Source organism: Vanellus vanellus, assembly GCF_965231255.1.
Source record: "Vanellus vanellus genome assembly, chromosome: 17".
In the NCBI taxonomy this organism is placed as follows: domain Eukaryota; kingdom Metazoa; phylum Chordata; class Aves; order Charadriiformes; family Charadriidae; genus Vanellus; species Vanellus vanellus.
Genome location: NC_138922.1, coordinates 6,612,262 through 6,635,576, shown reverse-complemented (window position 1 = coordinate 6,635,576; position 23,315 = coordinate 6,612,262). Strand labels below are relative to the sequence as shown.

Genomic DNA, 23,315 nt, shown 5'->3' with positions numbered 1-23,315 from the left:
TTAGGCATTTGGCCTGCTTCCACTGCATAAGGGCAAGGAAAATTACCCAACAGGACCTGAAATAATGTGACCTTTCATCATTTAAACATGTTCTTTCCCACTAAGCAACCAAAGTAGCAGAGATGCTATTCTTAAAAGTACCTCAAAACAATTATCTCCTCCTTCTGGTATAAACGATGGGAAGCAAGAGGTGAGCCAGAGATAGGACAATTGCAATTCTCCATTTTCAGCCTTCAGTAGGAAGAAATGTTGGCAATTTGTATTGTGCTCTGACACAATTGCTTGACCTCAGTGCAGCTTATGCTAATTACTTGCAAGAATATGCTTGTTCGCTCCGTGCGTGCCTAGCATATTTCTTGAATCTAAGCTTGATAGATGAAATATTGCTTATGTGACAGTGCAGACTGGGTTGACTGAAGCAACGGCTGGTTGGCCGAGGGATCCAGGCAAACAGAAATACTGTTTGTGATAAAAGAGGACCTGAGAAGTTCCTCGTTAATATTGCCTAGATATTTTTATACCAACTCACTCCCTTTCTGCTTACCATGCCTTTAATCTCTCGGGTAGACACAGAAAATAGAGAGGATCCATCTCTTTGGCCAAAGCAAGGTCAACTCGCAGTTCAGCTCAGCTTTTTATCTAGCTTGGCCTTAAAGACCTTCTGTGACGGAAATCTTACTCCTCGTTTCACGAGCCTTACAGTCTTAATTTTTTCTTACCATCTTTGAGTGCATTTGTGTAGCTCTAGACATCTTTCACCTCTGTGTCTGCTCTGAGGATATATATTTTAATTAAACATATTCATCCATGAAGAAGCTGGATTCCTGTTGCTATTGTTCAAAAAGTGCATATGTCTGGCCCCAGGTTTTAACTGTGCATGCACTGCAATCAGAACAATTTGTTGTGTGCTCTCTGTTCTGATCAGCTCCTCCGAGGAATGAAGCTGTGAATACAATCTGGCTAGCTTTGACAAGACGGTCACTTTGCCTAGCTGGGACATCAGACCAGAAGCGATCAAGTCAGCGGCTCAAGTTGCCATTTTGACTGCTGTTCGGCACCATCGGGAGGATCTGTTCTCCACCTGCAGGAATCCATACCATAGCCCTTCCTCCAGATACCACCACGCTCCCAGAAAAGCCATCCCTTCATTGCACAGATATTCTGTAAAGATAAAGGTTTTGTTATTCAGTGTACAATGTTCAGCCTTTAGACAGGCCCCAGTTACAGCAGAGCATTTCTGAGCCTGCTAAAATTCTACGTAAGCACACAGGACCTGCTGAGGAGGAATGGATTTAAGCGTGTATTTAACATTAAATGGAGGCTTAAGAGCTTTGCTGCTGGGAGAAGGGAAGGACGTTTTTGTTTGCAGTGTGCCTTGTCCTGTGGGGGAAGGTGTTGCTTGTCTGCTATTGAACTCCAAAGAGTTTTTTTGATATTTCTTGGGACTGATTTGAAGCAGCAGACACCAGGAGTTGGGGCCTCGTGGCAGGCTTTTTTTTTTTTAACACTACAGATCTTTCCTCTCAGAAGTCTGGCACCTGAAATACCAGCAAGCAATCTCCAGCCGTACCCCAGGGGACTGTTCTTTGTGGACTGCTGTGCACACAGGATATGTAACAAAGACAACCATCAATCCAGCCACCCCCTGCACCTCGGCGTCTCCTCGTGCTTCGTGTGCTCAAGCCATGGAGGGGGCTGGTGCCTGCCACACACAGTTAGCAATGGGGGACTCGCTTTTTAATGTGTTCAAATATTCTGGTTTTTTCCCCCGGCCATATGTCGAAGATGATAACCACAGTAGGGTGTCTCTGAATGAACGGATGCTTTGTTTCTCCAGGCTTTGTGGAACCCTGTCTGCAGGACAGGCAGAAGGGGAAATCAAAAGGAAATCAAATTGCTGTCAGTAAGCATGGGGAATCTCTCCCTGGAGGGACTTACAGGCAGCCAAGAGGGGAAATGGGTGGGAAATTGGGAGGAGACCTCATCTTTCAATTTAAGCGTGGGATCAAAGCCCAGTTGAAGTTGGAGAAGTTCTGTCATTGATTTCTGTTTGTCTTTCCGCCTTTCCCTTCTCTGTCACATATTCTGCCCATTCTCCTGTTATCTACTCTAGGGATAACCAAATACCCAACAGCAGAGCTCAGACTTCTCTGCAGAGGGTAATGCTGTGGCTTTGCAGGACAGATGCTGAAGCGCCTTGAGAAAGCAGAAAGATGGGGACTTAATGTAGCATATGATTTGCTGGAGGAAGTGATCCCCTTCAGATCCTCTGTCACGAAGTTGAGAGCAGCCCCAAAACATTCACATATAGAATATCTCCATGCCCTTTTAATAGCTTTCCTTACTTGCTCAACACAAACAGAAGTCCTTTCAAAGACTGGAGCAAGAAAATACTGTAACTGATGGAGAGTGGCCACAGGACATCTATCGAAATTGTGTCCAAATTGCCACTGGGACAGCATGGCAACTGCCCGAGGAGGGAGAACATGTTCAACCAGAACTGTTCAAACCAGTAACTCCCTTCACACCCCTAGGAAGGCACACAGACTCTTCAGAAGACCCACCACGTTCTGCTGACCTCTGGGAGGCTTTGCCTTGTACTGCAGCTCCCGGGTGAAGTTTGCACGCCAAATATGTGTGTGACGTGGACGCCCTCTAAAGGGAACTGCTGAGAAAACTTGATTCGAAGTTGCAGAGGTCTAAGAAACCATAGGCATAGGTGAGGCAACGACCATCTCCCTTCATCCAGAGTATTTGTTCTGCCTCTAAAATATGCTTGGAAACATCATCTATGCACTGCACCCATGAATAATGACAGCAAATCTACTGCTCACTTAGCTCACGCTGTTCTCCTGAGCTTTTAATTGTTGAGTCAGTTCATTTACTTGGTACCTTGCAGAGCTTACCCATTTATAGGCACAAGCAGAGAGTTACTCTATGGTCTGAGCAGCTTTCACCCAAAAATCAAGATGGCAAAACCCTCAGCACATCTGAGCCTACATCTTCTCTCCTTCCAGGATGTGAACTCCCCACAAGGGAGGATTTTAGTTGCTTTGTTTAATTTTAAAAACCCTACATCCCTTGGGGACTTAAAGGGATAATTCTAGTTGCAGGGTTTTATGTATTTGCTTATTCAGAAAACTAAAATTGGTCAGGCAGATTGCCAGCCACATCTTCACAGAGCAAAGGCCACTGCAGTGAAGGCTGTGTCAATTACTGCCATTCTGTATCATCATCCGCCTTCCCACCAGGCCAAACACCCATGCAACAAGCTCCTGCGGAGCAGGAAGATGCTGAAGCTCTCTCCTGTCTTCACGCCAGGGCATGGGACTCGCTGCAGGCTGCCGCCTCCAGGCTTCTGCCCAACCTGCCAGGGGAGCCTGCGAGGATTTCTGCAGCTACCAGAGGGCACAGAGGGCTGGGGAAGACCTCATAGTCAGCCAGTTATTCTGGAAGCTACTTATTTTTAACAGCGTGTTGGCATGTATTTACAGCCTTCTTGCACCACTGCAAAAAAAAAAAAAAAAAAAAAAGGGCCTTTTGCAGTCTGTTGACTTTTTAAGAGAGACTTAAGAAACTGTATCAGCCATTCTGGAGAGCAAAGGACTCCTGAGTTGTGTTAAATCTACGCTGTGGAAAAAAAAAACCAACAACCCATCAGGTTCTAAAATAGAAGCAAGGCCAGGATGATCCAGGCACTAAAAATAAACATGAAGTCACACTGCTTTTCCCTGGGAACATGACTGCCCTGCCCGGAGAGGGGCCTCCCGGGGCGCAGGGCTGACCAGTGCGGGCAGCAGCATGGAGCGATCTCCCTGCCCCGGGAGGGAATCCAGGAGCAGAGAGACACCCAGCTCCTCAGCAGCGCTTCCCTCCAGCTCACAGCACTCCGCTCTTCACAATGACACAAGGTGTTGTTTTCACAGGCTCGGCAGTCTGGGCAACCAGCTCAGACAACAGAGGAGTTGGTCACACCGTCCAACACTACCATAGGAAGCTAAGCTTACCCTTGCTATCACTGTGGGGAACCAGGCAACTTTCCACGAACACATCTTCAAGTCAAACACCCCAAGGGACTGTGAATACCCCACTTCTCAGATATTTCAGGGGTGACACCTGTTACATACGGGGGCTTTCATCTGTATTCAGACTTTTCTGCTTTCAGACTCAGTTTTGTCTATTTCCAGTCACTGGAGCTTTTTACCACAAGGGTGGATTAAGCTTTGGGGCAAGAAAGTGGATATTAGCTATTCTTATTACCCCCCCTGCCCCTTGGTTCCGTTTACACTTTGTGACTGTTCATAAGCTGAACAGGATCCTATAGATTTCATGGCAGTTTTTAACAGCAAAGGACAATCATAGTGCATACTGGAAGCATCACATATTCAAAGCACAGCACATACATTTACCGACTAATCTCTGACTAATCCCCAATCTCCAACTAATTAGCCTTTTTGAAGTCTGCCCCTTCCTACATGAGCTAATGCTTGTTCGGCCTTTTGAAGCATTTAGCGTGCTAAGTACAATCATGCACGTCTCCTTAGTAAACAGGGCACATGAAGAATGAATAAATGCAATTAACGAGCAGCATGACGCTGCAGAAGCTCTGTGCAGGGAACCCAGGCCCAACTGGGGGCTCACCAGCCCGCATCACCCAGGCTCACCCCATCCACCTCCATGGCTTCCCTGCAAGGGCTGCTGAGCCCTCCCGTGAGGTGACAGCCGCAGAAGCAGCCTCTGGAAGAGCCAACCCTCACTCTAGTCATAAATTACACACACTTATTTCTTTGCCTTTCTCTTATTTGGCACCTCCACCCAGGAGACAGAGGATGAAGCGAAGGAGCCGGCCCTCCTTATGGCTCCTGTCAGAGGAGCCCTGTCGCCCAGACACCGGCTGTCACACCCCATTCTCCCCGCCCCCCGACACCCCGGGGACCAGCTCGGAGGGCAGGGTGCCTCGAGCGGTGCCCTCCGGCTGTACCGGGAGTTGGGGGGGGGGTGGAGGCTACAGGGTTGAGCAGGGCCGGCGGTGGCGGCCGCGGCCTACCGCTGAGGGGCGGGACTGCACTTCCCATCAGCCCCCGCGTCTCTCGCGAGATTTGACGGGCGCGCGCGGCCCGCCCCGCCCCGCCCCGCCCCCTCCCTCTCTGCGGTCGCGTCGGGGCAAGATGGAGGTCTGCCCAAGGGCGGTGAGTAGCTCGGAGCGCCCATCGCCGGCCATCCGCGGGCACGGCGGTCCCATGGGGCGCGGGGACAGCGGGAGGAGGAGCGGGACACTCTTGCGCGCCGCCGAGGCTGTCTATAGGGGTGCGGTGAAGCCTCCATATCTGCCTGTGGGCATGTAATGGCGCCCCCCCCCGCCATGGCCTGGGGAGGGAGGCGCGGCCGGGCTGCGCTGGGCCCGGCGGCTCCTGCTCGCCACATGGACGGGGCTCAGGCCTCCTCTGGGTGGGGGGTGCTCCTGGTAGCACGGCCTGGCCCGGGCGATGCTCGCCTCGTAGATTTTGACTACGCTTGTACCGATTCTTCCCCAGCTGTGGGAGAGTATTTAATACTGGTGCAGCTCAGCCTGAGCGTGATGGTGCGGTATCGGGGCTTGTCCTTGAGCTCCCGGCGAGCAGCGAGGTGCCGCCGGCTGAGCCAGCATCGCCCGTCACGCCTGACCCAGCGCCCGCGCAGAAGGAGGTCGGTGGAACGAGTCATACCCCGGTGCCGTTGTTGCCCGGGTGAGGAGCACGCTAGCCACAAAGTCAGAAACAGGCTGGAGCTTTTGGGATGGCCCCACGTGGTCCAGGTTTGGCTGCTCTGGAAGCTGAGCTAGTGATGATATTATCCCTGTCTGAAACTAATCTTTCCTCTGTGGAAGCATGACTCTGAGGCTCAGCATTAAAGACAGAAAGGAAAAAGAATAGTGTGTTACATGAGCTGACTCTCTGTCCCCTTCGTCTATTTCAGAGCATAGCATGGCCTCGAGCAAAGGTAAAAACACTTACGTGCCTGGGAAGCTGATTCCATCACTGGACTGACAGTAAACCTGCACCAGCTGCACGATGGTGAGAAACATCAGCATTTATCTTGTCATAGCCTAGTTTTCACCTCTTGCTAGGCTTTGGAAGTGAGACTCATTCTTCTATATCACATGATATCCTTCTGTGTCCCTGGGGCTACTGGGAGGAGGTATAAAAGCCCAGTGGCTTGATTAATGTAATTAAGCCAATCAAGGCTGTAGCTTTGTTGCAGCTGCCACCTGAGTGTGCAGCTCTTTGCTGCCATGGAGCACAAATTGAAAGGTGGCACAGAATGAATGGGAATTGCACTGTTGTTGGTGCCCAGTAGAGCACCTGCTTGTCAGCGTGGTCAAAGATGAGCAAGAGTAGAAGGGATTACAAGTAGGAGGGATTGGATGACAGCCCATTATGGAGACACTTGACACAGCTCATCTCATAACTGTATTTGTCACAGAAATAGACCTAGTGAAAGAATAATTGTTCTGCTTGCCTACCTGGTGGTGCACTGGGACAGTTTCAAACTTGCATCAGGTTGCTGGGGCTGGGGACGTGCAGTTCATATACACCAGAGGGTCATCCTAGAAAGGACACGTCCTCAAGAATCCTTCCCCAGAAGGGATGTGTCTGTCTTATGTCTGCTTAAATGCATTTCTCAAAATAAACCTGTAGACAATTTATATGCTGGATGAATGGGTTATTCTTGTGTGCAGGGGGGGAGTTGCAGTAAGATGTTTCTGTATGATGATGAGGAGGATGACTGCTTGCAACAGCTAAAAAGGGTTGAACCACTGAAGTCTCAGAGGTGGTGGTTTTCTTTTTCTAAGCGAGGATTTAAATAGCATCCATCTCCCAAAGTTTCTTTTCTCTGAGACAACGCACTGGCAAACATGGTCCTTTGTCTTTTTCTTCTGTGCTAAGTTTGTGAGACAAAAATTGCTCCTCTCTGAATGAAAACTTCCTCTCTGACCCAATGCTGGTTTTTGTCAGAAGGGGTGGAGAAGAAATGAGCAGACAGACTATTTGAAGTAGGGTTGCTAACAGTGTTCAATGCAACTTGTATTTTGGAGGAAGTCATCCTGGAGAATCCTGGGGTTGTGCTGTTGCCCCCTCTTGACAAAGACAGCTTTGTCAAGAGAGCAGCTGCTAAGTTGGGGCTCAAGCTGGTCAGAGAATGGTTCAGTATTGCACACTGCTCGTTTTCAATTCATTAATTGTGTGTCACATCTGTGGGCAGCATGACTCATCTGAGCAGAATACCTGGTCTTTGAACACTTAACAGGAATAATACTAGTCATCAGGAAGAATGCTGGTCATTGGCACATCGGCATCTGGGTGTCTTTGCTGTATGTAATTTTGTAGCACTTGAGGAGTTTACATAGCCAAGGGCAGGAGAGTAACTGAGCCTGTGATGTGCTGTTATCCCTGTCTGACAACTCAGCTGTGAGGGAGAACAACTGTCCACTGAGGCTTATGTATTTCCCCTTAGCGGGTCTCCTACCCCTTGCAAAGACTCAGGTGACACGAGTGGCACCAGTAGGGCAAAAGCAGTGTCTCTCCACTTTCCTCCTGCCCTTGCGGTGTATGACCACGGCACAAGCACTGTCCCATCCACACAGGCTGTTCGGCACCCAGCTCTCCAGAGCCCAGATACAACAAGGCTCTGTACAGGGAGTGTAAGCACTGGCTGCCGTTGTCATAGCACAGTTTAGATCCATGAAGAGCTTTTAAGTTGCATGTCCAAACAGTGAGGCACAGCGGCAGGTTAAAGGGCAGATAAGAAATGCATTTTTATCTTACCTGATGTACAGTCACTGAATACACACGCTGTAACAGCACTTTATCTCCAGGTGGCTGACAGCTGTGTTCTGCTGAATAATTTCACGCTTTATTTAACAGAATTTGTATTTGTTTGCAGAAGACCATTAACATTCACTGACAGGCTGAACTGGCAAACTTGACGACAGTGGACTTAAGAAATCAAGGTTGGTGTGCAGAAGGGGAGGGAACGGTTCTACAAACCAGCAGTGAGAGTGGTTGCTCTGTCAATATAGCTGTGTTCCAAGTAGGACCAGTTACTGGGAAGAGCACATGGGGCTTTTGGCTTCCAAGGATTAAAAGGAAAAAGGTGAAGAGGCAGCCTGGTGATAAACAGGAAAAATAAAGGCTACTCAGTGCTTTGAGAATAGAGAGGGGCAGGAGTTTTTTCAGAACAAACTTGTTAAGGAGAGCAGTTACAGCATTGCTTTGTGGTGTCTCCCAACTCTAGAAGCAGCAGCAGGAAGATTGTTCTGAGTGGGTCTCGCAAATGGCCACTGAGATGTCATCCTGAATGGTGTGAAATGGCCACCTGTGTGTAACTGTGGGTCCTCCTCTGTGCTCAGCGGTTGCTGTAACTGCATCATGGGTAAGTTCCCAGTGAAGCCAAAGAGATTTGGGTACTAGTGCCATTGGCTTGGGGGGGTGTGAGTTTTTGTTTCCTGACACCTGTACTCTCCATGAAATAGTGCAAATCAGGAACTTCTCAGCTGACAGTTGCTTTGCTCTGACACTCTTTTTTTCCATCAGGACCTGATCTACAGCTGGCTGGAGGAAATAGTGGTTCCATTCTGTCTTCTGTTCCAGAATAAAATAGCTTATGGAAAAACTTGGTAATTGAAGTTGTTTTTTGTTTTTTTTAAAGGTTATCTACTCGAACAGAAATAGTTTTGAGCAGGTAGAAATAATTTTGAGTTAAAACTCTTTCTGCAGTTCAAACAGTTGTGAGCTTACCCTTCATAGCAAAACCTGCTCCTCCCTGAAACCTAAAGAGTGTCTGCAGAGGTTGAAAATGGAAGAAAAGCAATTCATGGTAACACTGTGGCCAAAACAGTTCTTGTAGCCTGTTTAGAAGCTCAAAGATCAGGGAGAAGTGAGGCAGTAGTATGGCCATAGGGTTCCTTGTCTGGTAAGTCCTTAAAATGGAGTATGTTTAACTCCAGGGAATAGGCTACACCCTTGGCTAGAAACCCTCCCTTTCTGAAATGGGAAAGGAGGGTGTGCGTCGTTCCTCATGTGCGCAAACAGCTCTGCCCATGAGCTGGATGGGATTCCTGGCAGGATGCTGCACTGTGATGGCGCTAATTTCTAAAACCTGTTCTTTTTGCCTTCTGCATCAAGGTGCTGCTGCTTGCTGTGTTCAAAGTCACCTTCATGGGCTGTGCTGAGGCTTGGCCAGAGCTGGTTTGAGGAGGTTTTAGTGCCGTCTTGGTCAGGTGATGCAAGGATCAGGCTTGTTCTTGTCATAAAAGAGGTTTTGCTGAGTGCGTGTGAATAAAAACAGGCCGAACAGGCTGCTTTGGTACCATTGTAAGGTGGCTCTGATGCGAACAAAGGTTAATTTGAGACCTGGGAACACAAGATGGGCTCCAAGCTAGAGATTACATCTGAAACAGGCTTACGGACTAATCTTCGGTAATGCTCATTTGAACTGGCTGAAAGCAGCCTGCTGCGAGCTTGAGGGGGTTTTGAGGTTCCCTGGCTCACGGCCAGGCTATCTCTTGCCATCTCTGCAGTAAATCGCTCCTCCCCGGCTGACGGTACAGCAAAACAGCATCCCAAGTGGAAAATGGCAGTGCTGGGAGCTGCTCCCACAGATCTGGCACAGCGCCGGGCACCAGGCCTCCCTGCCAGCCCCTCGCCAGGGTTTAACCCTGCTGCCATCCCTGTTCCTGGGGCTGTTCCCCTGTCAAGGGCTCACTCTACATGCGACAGCTCCTCTGCTGTGGGAGGTGGGGGGGGGGGTCCTCACCCCCACCCCTTTCGCTGAAACAACAGAAATGGGCATAAAAGAAAACAATCATTCAAAATTTATGTAATTACACAAAGTGGGAAAGTGTCTCGCATGACACCTCTCCCACTGCTGTGCCATATCAACCCTCCGGCTACCACCAGCTGGAGTGGCCTCTCCAGTGGGTCCTCTAGCAGCGCTGGCTTACATGGGATGGCTGAAGGGTTCAAGACCTTCACCTCCCAGGGTTTTTTGTTTTTTTTTAAGAAAAAAACCGAAGAGAGCGACAATCACTTAAAGTCCCCCAACGAGCTAGCAAGTTCCCTGACCCACCTGGCACGGGGCTGCCTTTTCAAAGCACTTAGAGGCCACCACATGGTCCCTGTGCATGAAAAACCCAACCACTCTGCTACCACACCCCCCAGGGCTGTAGGCCGGCTCTTATCTCCAGGCTGCCCAAGCCTGCCGAGCCGCTGGCTTTCCCACAGACCATGAGGGCAAACAGATCCTTCTGGAAAGTGTCACACATCAACCCGGCTGGAGTTTGGGCTTTCTGCAGTCCAGGAGGGAGGTGTTCACCACCTTCCCGTTAGCTGGATGATCTAGTCTCCAGTCCAAAGATTCATCATGCCCATTGTGGTCCCACCACGGCGACCAGCGTTTGAGCTGGGGCGTGACGGCAAGGTGAAGGGTGTTCTTCCAGCCAGAGGCCGCCACACATACACTTCTCCAGCATCCTCTTCCAGCATCACCCTGCCCCTTCTGTGCTTCCCAGCTGTGTTCACGGGGCTGGGAGGTCACAGCCACATGCCATGGTGCTTCTTGGTGCCCCAAAGGCCACGTTCAATCACATAAAGCCACGAAACTTTGCCAGAGATCCCTGAGGAAATGCAACATTTCTCTACCAGCTTCGGCTCACCCCTTGCCATCATACCGCCGCCGGCTGTGGTGTGGAGGGTCTGCTCCTCGGGCTGGCTGGCCACTTTGGGGAGAGCCCTCACGAGGGAGAAGGTGGCCTTTGGGAAAGAGAAGAGCCACAGGAGTCCTTGGACTTGCTCCCGTGGGCGACCGCCCAGCCTCACCGCTGGTAGAGGGTCATGATCCCTGCTCGGTGCAGGCTCCTCCACAGTGCTGCCTCCAGCATCATGTCGTGGTTGGCGTAAAACACCAGTGGTTTCTTCTCCAGCTCGTAGTAATGGTCTGAGAACTGCTCGTAGTTGGCGGTGATGAACCCGTAGGCACTGACCTGCGGGGAGGGAGGTGGGAGGTGACAGATGGGAGAGGGGGTCAGGGATCCACTTCAGGTAGTCCATGCACCATACAACCCCCGCCAGGGACAAGGGGTGGCAGAGGTAGGACAGCCACCAGGACACGCTGGTCCCCTCCGGGAGCCTTACAGCAGCTAGTCACCAGTGCCCAGCGGCCAAATGGGGGGGGGGTCTCTGATCTCTTACCTGGTCGCAGGTGTGGAGCGCGGTGAGGAGCATGAGGGCGCCGGTGCTGGGCATGTAGAGAGAGCCGTACTGCGTGTTCAGGAGCTCCGACCGCAGGAACCTGACAGTGGACACAGCACATTGGTGGGGGGGGGCTCACAGCTGGCAGGGCACCGCGGCCCCCAGTGCCAGACCCAGCAGCACCCAGCACCCGTCCAGCCCCCACTGTGCACTTGGTGACGCCGGTGCCCAGTAAAGGCAGGAGAACCGAGTGAAACGCAGTGCTCATGTGGATTCTCTGATGGCTGCTACTAAGCTTCAGCTCATTCACTGCAGGTTGCTGACGGGCACCTGCCTGCTGCTTGAAATCACCCCAACCCAGGCACTGCTGTCATGAAAGGCAGGAAAAGACAATCCCTTCGGGCCCTTCCTCTGCTCCTGTTAGTCTAAGTCAAAACTTAATTTATTTTGGGAAATTGGAGGCGAGGCGAGCACGGTGAGGCTGTGGGAGTCTCCCTGCCAGGGGATGACGTGAGCTGTGCTGCAGTGAACGGGAATGGCAGGGGACAAGTCTCTGCTTTGACAGCAGACAGCAGGACAGAGGTGGTTCCAGTGCCTGGGGAGGACTGGGACTGCGCTTTGATACTGGGCAGCCACCAAGAGCGTGGTGGTGGGAGGCAGGCGGTCGGTGCCCAGCCCGGAGCAGAGCCAGGCAGCAGCCATGGTCCTCATCATCCTCACCTCGCTGTCAGGTACTGCAAGAAGTCAGGATGCAGCAGCTTGAACTTCTCTGCAGATGCCCCTGGTCCAAAATACTTCTGTGGCCTGCAGCAGGGCGAGGAGAAGGACAGAATTCACATCTTGGGAGTCTTGGGGCTGCTTGGGGTTTATCCCACCAGGGACAGATGTGGGGTGAGGGCAGGCAAGTCATGCTCCCTCCGGTGAGTCACCAAAGGTGCTGGGGGGGCTACTCACTCGTCCCCCTTGTCCGAGCCCTCGGGTACTGGGTTGCCCTGGATGGCCGACTTCAGCATCATGTAGTCACGGACATCCGAGGGGATGAAGATGTACCTCAGGTCCTGCAGCGAGGACACAGACGTGGCACTTGGAGGGGCTTTGGGGCACTGCCCATGCCAGCAGGGCAAGGACTGAGGGCTCCTGAGATGGGGAGAAGGTTTGGGGGGCAAGCCCAGCCTCAGGGGACAATTTGGGGTCACCTCCCCAACAAGCCCTCGGGGTCTCACCTTGGCCTGGGGTATCTGGGTGAAGCCGTACTCCTCGTAGGCAATGAGGGAGTTCTTCATGGTGTTCACCGTGAAGCCATAGAAGGAGATCTTGGTCCCGACGTCCTCCTCAAAGCCTTTGATCACGGCACCGTTGATCCTGCGGGAGAAGCACAGGACACACGTTCAGGACTGGCTTCTTCCCAGCACCCATGGCCCCATCCTGCCCCGGACCCATCCGTACCTGAAGACCAGGTCGTGCGCGTCAATCGCCTTGCCCTGCCGCGAGCCGTTGAGGATGCCGCCGTTGCCCACCACGGCGCAGCGCACGCAGCCCCCGGGGAAGGCGTTCCTGTCGAAGAGGCGCCTGTTGGCAGAAGCGTTGAGGAGCCGGAGGGTGCTGCCCACCGCTGGAACGGAGCAGGATGGGGCCGGTCAGCGGGGAAAAGGTGCGCATCAGCCCGTGCAAGCGTGTGCACGCTTAAGCGTGCAACAGCACTCAGACAAGCTTGCACAAAAGCGCACCCGGGAGCATCACACAAGAAAGCTCATGCCCTCCTCGGGCAGGAGAGGGGTCTGCAGGTGGGATGGGGGGACACCAGCCAGTCCCTCCTCTCCCAGCCTTGGTGTCACCCCCTCGCAGCCCCCCGCGTTCCTAAGCATCCTCCAAACAGTGGCCACATCCGGACATCTCCAGCCCCAGCCCCGCGGATGCTGCTGCCCGCGCTGGCCGTGTCCCCTCCTGACAATGTCTCCTTACAACTGCCACCAGTCACGCACACCCCCCTCACCGCCCCCAGCACTTCCCAGCCCAGGGATTGAAGCCAGCGGCTGCCAGCGAGAGCAGAGAGTGGGTTTGGGGTAGGAAGGGAAACAATCTCCATCCACAACAATGGAGCGGGTTGTCCGAGCCCCTCCGGCCCCAGTTAATAATCATGCACACAATGGAGCTTTTCTTTGGGGAAAATGTCACAAGACGCAGCAAGCGGCGTTTGCAAAGCCGTCCCTTCCGCCCCGCGCCCTGGGAGGCAGAGTGGGAAGAGATCAAAGTTCCTGTCTCCTCTGCAGGGCTTCTCCCCTGCCCCATGTCTTCAGTCCCTTCTGCTGGGCTCCCCTCGAGCTGCCCCGCACCCTCCCATCGCCCCCCTGGCCCCATCTCCTGCCACCTCCGTCCCGGTTGGGTCCATACCTGTGTGGGACAAGCCTTGCCACCCATAGGGGACGTGTCGCGTCTTCAGCCTGTCCCAGGTTTCAGGGGTGAAGTGCTGGTCCCACATCAGCACAGGGGTGTCGAAGCGGAAGATCTCCCCAAACTTGGGGTCTGCCTTTGCTCTGGCCATCACCGAGCGGGGGCATGTGCCCGGCTGGGAGGGAGGAAGACCCCGGTTCAGTCTCCAGCCTGGGTCTACCTTCCTTCCGACATCTCCACCCCTCAGTGGGCACTGAGGGGAGGACAAAACCAGGGACAGACATGCTCCTTGTCCACCATTGTGTTCTGCTGGGTCACCCAGGCAGGGCACTGCCTCGTGCCTCGGTTTCCTGATGCAAAACACCCTTTGGTACCCAGTTCACCAGGGCTGGGAGGACCAGGGCTCACAGAGCCACCCGAGAGCATAAACCCCATGAAAGATTCAGCACCTTCTAGCGTGGGCATCCCGCTAAAGACCTTTGCTGCACGAGAACAGCCCCAGTGCCTGGGACCAGTCCCTCCCAGAGCTGAGGTCCATCCTCACAAGTCTCCAGCCTGGGTGGCCCAGGCATCATGGGGTTGGAAGGTCGGGGTGACGCTGACTCCAGCCTCCACATTTGGGAATTGCTCGGGGAGGGGCTGCAACCACAGCAGAGAGGCTGGGGGAGACCCACGTGCATGGACGGAGGAGGGTGCTCCTTCACACACACACGCGCACACGCACGATGCTGCTCCTCCTCAGCTTCCACACACACACCTTCAACCAACAAATCCCAGCAAGGAGGGGCACCGGGAACACCAATTACACTGTGCTAATGATTACCTGCTTTCTGCTGGGCTCAGGCTCCTCCAGCTCAGCGGAAGGCTTGAAGGACTTCCCACTGGAAAGGGGGAAATATACAGCGGAGTTAAAAATCCTTCGCTTGGGCACTGGGGAACCCCACGGTGGGCAGAGGGCTCCCAGCTCGTGCCAGGACGGCTGCGCACACCTTCCCCCCTTACCTCTCTAAGCCACCTTCAAGGTTCCATCTGCGGCTGCCGGCTCGGCGCGATGTCCCCGGCGGAGCCAGGACCAGTGGCTCTGGCTGCAGCAAGCTGGGAGAAGAAGCCGGTGGGGGCTCAGCCGGGGAGGTGACGCTGAGCCACCGCACCCTGACATCTCCCTGACCTGCGAGAGCCACGGGGCAGGACCACGTCCCCTCCACTTGGCGCCCCTCCACCGCTGCCTGCGCCCACCCACCCCTCGTCCGTGCACAGTTCTGCAAGCGGAGAGCCACGGATTTCTATGATTCTATTCTATGATTATATGATTTGCAAAATACTGGGTTTATACAGAAAACAGCCGCCGTCTACCGGTGGGTCCTACCTCCAGGACCCCCACGTACCAAAACCCGCACCCAGCCCAGCCTGCAGCCTCGGGGGAACCCTGCCGAGACCTCCCCGGCTCTTCCCACCATCCCACCCTTCCCGAGCCCGAGGGGAACAGGGCTGGGACGAGCTGGGCAGGCCAGCGGGACACATTTAGTTGTTCCACTGGAGAAGCAAAGAGCAACTGGGATCCGGAGGCTCTCGGGGCGTACGGGACCCCCCTCTGCCACAGGGCCAGCTGGGACAGATCCCGATCCTTCACTTCACTCTGGGGGACGGAGGCAGAGGTCTTCCCAGCCCAAGCATCTCGGGGTCCCCTGGGACCAGGCAGAGCAGACCCGGCCCTCTGGGGGGGGGGGAGTTTGGGGGGTGTGGGGCCGGGGGCCGGGCAGGGTCGCAGTCTGGAGAGCAGGAGGTGGGAGCCCACCGGAGGGGAACAGGCTCCCATTCATCCCTGCACAGAAGGGCCCTTCAGAGCGCCCCCCCGGCGCCGCCTCCAGCCCAGCCGGCAGGTGCTCAGGCCAGAAGGGGGGTATTGTGGAGGAGACAAGGGCCCCCTTGTTACGGGATCTCTGCTTGGGAGCCCGGGGACAGGTAGAGGCAGGTGGGGAGCGGAGCTCTGCCTCCCCCCCGGCCCCCGCCGGGCAGCGGGCATTTGGTTTCCATCTCCGCCACGGCTCCTGTCGACACCAGCAGCACCCACAGCCCTGCCCGGGAGCGGGGCCAGACCTATTTGCCACCCAACCCCGGCTCCGTGCCACCCCAGGGGCATGACACGGCAGGACAGCCCAGCGCCTCATCTGGCTGCTGGAGCATCTCCCCGGGGGTGGACGGGGAGTCAGGGCCAAGCGAGCTTTAGTCCCGGTTCCCTCCTTGCACAGTCCCAGCACCGCCAGCTCCAGGCAGGGGGTGCTGAGGGCGAAGGTGTCCCCCCTGCGCAGGGGGCTGAGCATCGCCAGCGGAGCAGGGCAGCTTTTAAATCGAGCCAGTGTGTCTTGCGTTGGTGTCCCATAAAAAGGCAGCTCCCCAGCAAGAGCTGCTGCCCCGCAGAGCCCCCACCATCCCAAACACACACACTCCAGCCCAGGGGCAATGTCCCCGGCTCAGCCCTGCCCCATGACCACATCCTGCCCTCCAAAGACGTTGAAAGAGCCGTCCTGCTGCGTACAGTACAGGAGTGCCGACACTGGGGCTGGCCCCAGAGCCGGGAGAGGGGTCAGCACGGCGCTGCCCCCACTCTCTCTTGCACCCACCGGCTCATCCCTGAGCCTCATCCCGGGAGCACCCGAGCTGGCCGAGAGGAGGGAGGGCAAAGCCATGGTGGGACTGAGCCGTCGTCCCAGGGGGATGCCAGAGCTGCAGCTTTCTGCAGGACCCTTCTGGTGTTATCCCTGTGAGCATCTAAACAAACCCAGCCTGACCAAACTGGCCGGTTCCCTCGGCAGGCGGGAGGGAGCGGAGCTGCCCTGGAAGGCTCTGCGCACGGCGAGGCACCGGCTGGGAGAGGCCATCCAAAGGCTGTACCAGACCTTTTGGTTTCGCTGGAGGCTGCTCTTTCAGCCCATCTCTGCCAGGGACAGGCAGAGCTCGCCCGTGCGGGAGTCTCCAGCAGCTACAAGGAGAGCTCTGCGCGCTGAGTCAGCTTACCTGCGCCCCACGGCCACGGGAGCTTGCCGTCAGCGAGCCACCCCAGCCCTGCTCGCTTCCTCCATCCCAGGAGGCAGGAGACCCCCAGCCCACACGCCTCCTGGGTAGGAGCTTAACGACATTACCAACACCTGAACGACGGACCAGGGACTGAAGAAACCTCCCTGCTCCAAACCCAGGGCCAGAACCAGCTCCTGCAAAGCACCAAGCTCCCTGGAGCCTCACACCCCCCTGCACCCAAAGCCCCCCAGTTTGGCCATCCACCCTTTTTCTGGCCGCAGAGGCGCAACCCATCACCAAACCCCAAAAGCCATTACCTTCACACACCATCCCCAGGCTCGTGCTGCCCGGGAGCCGCACACAGCCTCCCCCAGCCCCGCTGCCTCCCCAGCCCTTCCCCATCACGCTGATGAGCCCCAGCTGCACACCTCTGCCCACCCACCCACCCCTCCGAGCGCTCCCACTCTGGTTTCTCAGCACAGACCCTTCCCGTTCCCCTCCCGGTGCCCGCAGGACGAGGCAGAGACGCGGGCACTGGCAGCAGGAGGGTGCCCCTTTCTGAACTGCCAGGGATGCTGCGGCAGCGCCCGGGGCAGCGCGGGGGGCTCGGGGGGCTCGGGGGGCTCGGAGGAAGCGAGCTGTGCTCGGGCTGACCGGAGGGAGGTGGGCGCAGGCAGCCCGGCGGGTCGGCTCCTGCTGACCTTCCGTGGGAGCTGGGGCCCACCTCCAGCCGTGGCCAGGCACGGTGCGTGTCACTTGCTCGTCCCTTCTTCCAAGACTCGTGCTGACTTGATAAAGCCAATCTGTGTGTCCGCACCTCCCTGCAAGCACATCCCTGCCGGTGGCTGCTGGAGCCACCTCCCCGGCATCGGGGCAGCCGTCCTGGCTGTGGCTGCTGCCCAAACCCTGCCAGGGAGGGCATGGGGTGGCCAGGCCACCCCCCGGCTCGACAGCAGTTCAGCGGCACTTCGGGGAGCCAAACGCTTTGACGTCACCCGCCAGGATGTGGCGAAGCACCTCGTGATGCTTGGTTGACTCAGAAGATGACAACCCTCCCTGGGACCGGCCGATGCACAATGGGGCTCTAGGGAAGGCGTGGCCCCCGGCTACCAGGGCATTGGCCACAGCAGGAGAGCGAGCCAAGCCTGGGTATGCTCTCTCACTGCCGTGGCATTCACAAATATGCCATCTCTGGTCCATGGCCACCTCCCGTTTCCGGAAGATAACACCGTTTGCGAGTGTTGTGAGCATACACTCCGGCCTTATCTTCAGCAAACACTCTCAGGGCCCTACAGAGCCATCTGAAGGAGCCGAAGGAGCAGTGCTCTCGGAAGCCCTTTGCTTCATCCCACCGTGAAGGACCAAGTTCCAGAAAATATCTTCCTGCGGTGCGGAGCCAGAGCGGCACAGCGAGGCTGGGCAGAGCTCTGCACTCATCCCATCTGCCCTAATAATAAAGCCACAAGCGGTCCCGGCAGCAATCCGGCGGGGTTTCGGGGAGACGGTGGGGCAGGGAGCGGATGGGGCTGTGCACAGCCAGACCCGGGGGCTCGGGGGGTTCGGCTCCCTGCAGCCCCGCTGACCAGGGGGTGGCCGGGGGCATTTCACCCGTCTCCGCAGGGTCCTCTCCGCTGCTGCCAGCTCTGTGCTGAACCGGAGGGGGACTCGGCATTGCCATGGGTATCTTTGCAGCCCCAGCAGCGTGGCCAGCAGGGCGAGGGAGGGGATTCCACCCCTCTGCTCCACTCTGGTGAGACCCCACCTGCAGTGCTGCCTCCAGCTCTGGAGCCCTCGGCACAGGAAGGACACGGAGCTGTTGGAGCGGGTCCAGAGGAGGCCACAGAGATGCTTCGAGGGCTGGAGCCCTTCTGCTGGGAGGACAGGCTGAGAGAGTTGGGGGGGTTCAGCCTGGAGAAGAGAAGGCTCCAGGGAGACCTTAGAGCCCCTTCCAGTATCTGAAGGGGGCTTACAAGGGACTTTTTAGCAGGGCACATAGCGATAGGACGAGGGGCATAAAAGAGGAGGGATTTAGACTAGATATAAGGAAGAAATTTTTTACACTGAGGATGGTGGAACTCTGGCCAAAGTTGCCCAGAGAGGTGGGAGATGCCCCATCCCTGGAAGCATTCCAGGCCAGGTTGGACGGGGCTCTGAGCAGCCTGATCTAGTTGAAGATGTCCCTGCCCATGGCAGGGGGGTTGGACTCGATGGCCTTTAAAGGTCCCTTCCGACCCAAACGATTCTGTGATTCTATCTGGCCCTCGGGTGAACTGGTGCTGGCAGCAGCCAGCATCACTCGAGGGGTGTCAGCCTCCTCCCGACCCACTTCATCCCCCGCTAAGTCTGCACGGAAACACCGCTTACACAAACCTCCCCATCGCAACGTGGCTGCCTGCACCGAGGCGTGAGCACCTCCGGCCCCCCCTTTTCTGCCCTGACGGCAGGCAGAGCGGGACGTGTGTGCTCTGGGACGGCGCATCAGCTATGCGAAACACCGGCTGTCCCCGTTTCACCTCCGGACTCAGCCCCGCATCCGTCGGCAGGGCAGCGCCGATTCCTCCGGGCGCGGGGTTCAGGCTGGACAAGCAGCGATCACGAGGATGGGGGGAGTGTGTGTTTGTAAACACAGGGAATCAGAGCGAACAGGACTCGCTCTGGTTTGGGTCTGGCTTTCGCAGTTGGGTTAAAGCCAAGAGGAAAAAGCCAGGACAGCTTTGGAGCGCAGGGCAGCTCCCCGTCACCTTGCCCCGGGCTCCTCTCTGGGGCTGGACGAGCTGACCCTCCGTCCCAGCGGTCGCAGGGCAGGACCCCGGGCTGGGTGGGTGGTGGGGGGACCCGGGGCTGGGGCAGGTCTGGGCAGGGTTGGGCAGTGGCTGAGTTACCTGCAGGTGCCGTGTGGTGGGGGGAACCCACTCCTGGCTCCCATTCCATGGGTCTCCTCTTCCTGGGATGGGCCACGGACACCGTGCCAGGGCATGGCTGGTTTCCATTCCCAGCTCCAGCGGGATCCTTGGGCATGTCCCGCTGCCCTCGTGGGCCTCAGTTTCCCCTCTCGTGGACATCAAGCTCTTTGTGGGGAGCTGTTTCACACCCCAGCCCCAACCTGCCCCGAGCACCGTGCGGTATGGGCTAACGCTGCCGCCGCCGGCACCGCTGCGCACCCAGCACGGCCGAGGGTGGAAACAGCCAACCTCTGCCCTGGCTGCTGGGGACGCTTCTGCTCTGCAAGCCCAGCAGGGGAGGGGATATCTGCCTCGGGCAGGACAGGAGGGGACAAGGACAGCCCCCGGGTCCCAGCTGGGGAAGACAGAGTGTGTGGAGCCCGGGGCAGCGCAGCCAGCTTCATCCCCAGCCACTCCCAGCACAAATCTGGCCGCACTCAGCTCACCCCGTGCAGGACGGGCCGCGGTCCTCACAGCATCCTCCCTTGCCGGGCAGCACCCAGGCAGCTGGGCTCCCTCGCCGCGATGGCACTCAAGAGCACCCAGCGTGGAGGTGAGGGACACCCGTAGGACTCTCCTGGCACAGTACCTGGTGCTCGGAGGAGAGGAGGGTGGCTGGTCCTGTGCAGGCTCCCTCACACCCTGCCTGCTCAGCCGCGCTGCCCGGGGCGCCCTGGGGGACCCCAGCACCCTCGCCCGCCTGTGTGTCCCTTGGTGGCACCAGGGACCCTCGGGAAGGGGCTTGGGGAGGTTGGGGGATGCAGGGGAGGCAGATGTGACCGCCAAGGGGGAGATGCAAACTGCTGGAGTTTGGGAAATGCTGCAGCCCCCGGGAGTTCGCGTGGGGTGGGGGGGCAGCCCCAGGGATCCCAGAGGGCTGCGGGCAGCCGTGCCCGGTCTCTGCACAGGGGGGGAACAGTGCAGCTCCATGGGGGGGCCAAATGTCTCCCCCAAGGACAACCAGCCGGTTCCGACCCTCACTCAGCCCAGCGGGGACACGGGGCTCACGGAGGGTCTGGCCGCCTGCCGAAGGGGGGTTGATCCTGCTGGGGGCTGAGCGCCCTCAGCCGCCCCCGGACCCAGTAATGGTTTCTTTGCACTGTGATGGGCTGAACGGGGACCCCTGCAGCCCCCCACGGTCCCCAGGTCCCACTCTGGGCACCCCTGGGCTCGGCTGGTGGCCGCGAGCAGGACCCGGTGCTCAGGACACTAAGGGGGGGGCAGGGGCAGAGCCCGCTGCAAGCACCTTTCTCAAACCAGCCAACAACCGGGGGGCACAACGGGGATAACCTGCACTAAGGGACCCACACCGGCCCCCCCAATTCCCCCTCCCCACCCCAATGCATGGCACCTCATGCTGGATTTGCACGCGCCTGCCTCCCAGCCCCCCCATCCCCGTCCCCCCCTTACCTGGCTATTATCCTCTGGCTGGTGGGCGACTCCACCGTAGCGTAGTAGTGACCGTAGAGGAGCAGGGAAGATGTTAAACCCGCCAGGAGCAAAAGGCAGAGCCGTTTCCAGTGCGGGGACCCCATCCCGGGCACGTCAAGCACTGAAGCAGCACAGGCAAGCGGGAGCGTGGGAGCCCACGTTGCCCACACCGGGTGCGCTGCCGTCCCGCCGCTGCCTGCGAGGGGCCCTGAGAACTTCCCGACCCCTCTCCTGTCCCACGTCGGTGGGAGCAGACACCGCTCCGGCCTGGGTCTGTCCTGGTGTGGGTGCCCAGCTGCACCTTGGAGCGGGCTGGGATATTCCTCCGGAGCAGAGCGGAGCGGAGCGGTGGGAGGGAGGGTGTGAGCCGGAGGGAGGAGGCACCAGGCTGACTGGTTCAGACTTGCTGAGAAAAAAAGCACTTTTGAGCTGCTTTTTCTCCGAGACGGGGATTAAACATTTACTCAGACCAGCAGGGAAATGCAGGTTGGTGGGGTTTTTTTTTCGGTTTGGCTTTTTTTTTGTTTTTTTTTTTTTGTGCCTCCTTTTCATGCCACCCACCCGCAGCTCACAAAGCGCGGAGGTTCCCCCTTTCTGTTACTTTCTTGTTCAGCTAAAATACGCTCTCTCGCCACCCGGATAAAATATGCGCTCTCGCCGCCGGCTGCTTCGCCACCGGCAGCACGCACAGCCCACGCCAGCACCCGGCGACCCACGGTGCAGCCTCCGCCGAGCGTGGCCGGAGGCATCTGCTGTTTATTACAAGTTTATCAGAAACTCCCAGCTCCAAAGTGACGCCGGGCTCCGGCCCTGGGGCGCCCGATAGCAGCACCGCGGCACATACCCGCGCCGAGCCGCTGGCAGGCAAACCCGCCGCCCAAATCTGGTGTAAAAAGAGAGAAACTGGGGACACACACACACACCAGTTGGGTGCTGCCGCCGGGTCCCTGCTCGCTCGCTGGCTGAACAAACCGCTCCCCCACAACGTGGTTTTGCAGCGAACGAAAGCGTTCGGGGCTTTGTGGTGAGTTCAACAAATGGTTTGGGCTGGGGGAAAGGAAAAAGGAGGTCGGGGGTGGGGGGGGGAGAGGAGGGAGGAGGGAAATCCTAATGAAGCATTTTGACATTTTCGGAAGGGAAGGGCTGCAGTTTCTTTTTTGAAAGCGTATTTTGAGATTACTTCAGTTAAACTCATCTAAACAAAGAAAACAGCCCTGCGAACTAAAGGATATGCATACCAAAATGTTTGTTACAGCGGGGGAAGGGACTCAGCAAGGAAAACGAGCATTTTCAGTTATCTGCAGTGATTTTGGGGGGGTTGGATTTTTAGGAAGCCACTAGACTCGGGGAGCGGCAGCACGGTGAGCCCTGCTGCGCCCAAACCCTCGGCCCTGCACCCACGGCTCCCTGAGCACCCACAACATGTCGCCCCAGGGCGTCACCCACTTCCCCAAATATTACTCAGACCCCAAAACCCCGGGGCCAAACCCCATCCCTGCTCCCAAGTCCCACCCGCGCATCCCCAGGCCGCTGTATTTTCCCCAACACTTCTTATCCCCCCCGGATCCACCCGCCCCCCCACGTCCATTCCTCCCGCACAGACGAGTTCCCATCGCTGCTGCTCATTCAAAGGAAGATAAATGCAAAAATCCCCAAATCGTTTGATGTGAGTTTGCTTGGGTCGCCGTTTGCTTGCACCACTGCAAGTCCCCCAGCTGCCGGCCCCGCTCCTCCGGGGATTTTGGCCGTGCGGGGAGGGCACCGTGCGGGGAGGGCACCGTTCCGGCATCCACGAAGTGCCCAGGTTGCATCGGTGGCGATGTCTTGGTGCGAACACGGGAGCAAGGCTGCGACCTGAGGCTGGCAGCGGTGGCAGCGCTGGCCTCATCCCACCGGGAGAGTGGACATTGGACCTGGGTCACGGCGAGAGGATGGTGGCCGGGCTGATTTTAAAGAAAAAGTGCAGGGAACAAGCGTTATGCAGGGGCAGGCGGGCTCGGCTGGGCACAGAGCGTCTTGGGGAAGGAGAGAGCAGACAAGACGCAGTAAGGACAGGTCAGAGCACGGACGTGCAGGGATGAAATCGGGTCTAAATCCCAGCTGGAGCTAAAAGTACAAAAGAAGAGCAGGAAGAGGGAGTCAACCCGTACCTTAGTGCAGCTCAGAGAACGTGTGACTGCACTGATGGAAGAATTTGATGCTTTTTGCCTCTGTGTCCACCAGCAAAACCTGTTCCCAGCCCCTGGGGGTACCGGCACAGTCTGGGAGAGTCTCGGGGCCAGTGGAGGGGGTACAAAGGTCTGGGTGC

At 56.9% G+C, this 23,315-nt stretch overlaps 1 protein-coding gene and 1 long non-coding RNA gene across 2 annotated transcripts; one reads left to right on the top strand and one right to left on the bottom strand.

The window, feature by feature from the left end:
* The first annotated feature begins 5,150 nt into the window (after nucleotides 1–5,150).
* On the top strand, nucleotides 5,151–9,727 carry LOC309678870. The gene is made up of 6 exons (XR_014269790.1): nucleotides 5,151–5,189; nucleotides 5,956–6,053; nucleotides 7,924–7,990; nucleotides 8,275–8,412; nucleotides 8,574–8,656; nucleotides 9,165–9,727. It is a non-coding gene; the product is annotated as an uncharacterized lncRNA (long non-coding RNA).
* Nucleotides 9,728–9,835: 108 nt separating this feature from the next.
* ST6GALNAC2 (ST6 N-acetylgalactosaminide alpha-2,6-sialyltransferase 2) lies at nucleotides 9,836–21,919 on the bottom strand. Its single transcript, XM_082492049.1, has 10 exons — nucleotides 20,987–21,919; nucleotides 14,622–14,714; nucleotides 14,443–14,500; nucleotides 13,620–13,794; nucleotides 12,675–12,840; nucleotides 12,452–12,590; nucleotides 12,183–12,286; nucleotides 11,949–12,032; nucleotides 11,229–11,328; nucleotides 9,836–11,020 (listed from the first exon to the last, which is right to left on the bottom strand). Exons 1-10 carry the CDS (start codon nucleotides 21,109–21,111, stop codon nucleotides 10,853–10,855), a joined length of 1,212 nt encoding a protein of 403 aa, XP_082348175.1. The 5' UTR covers nucleotides 21,112–21,919; the 3' UTR covers nucleotides 9,836–10,852.
* Nucleotides 21,920–23,315: the final 1,396 nt, after the last annotated feature.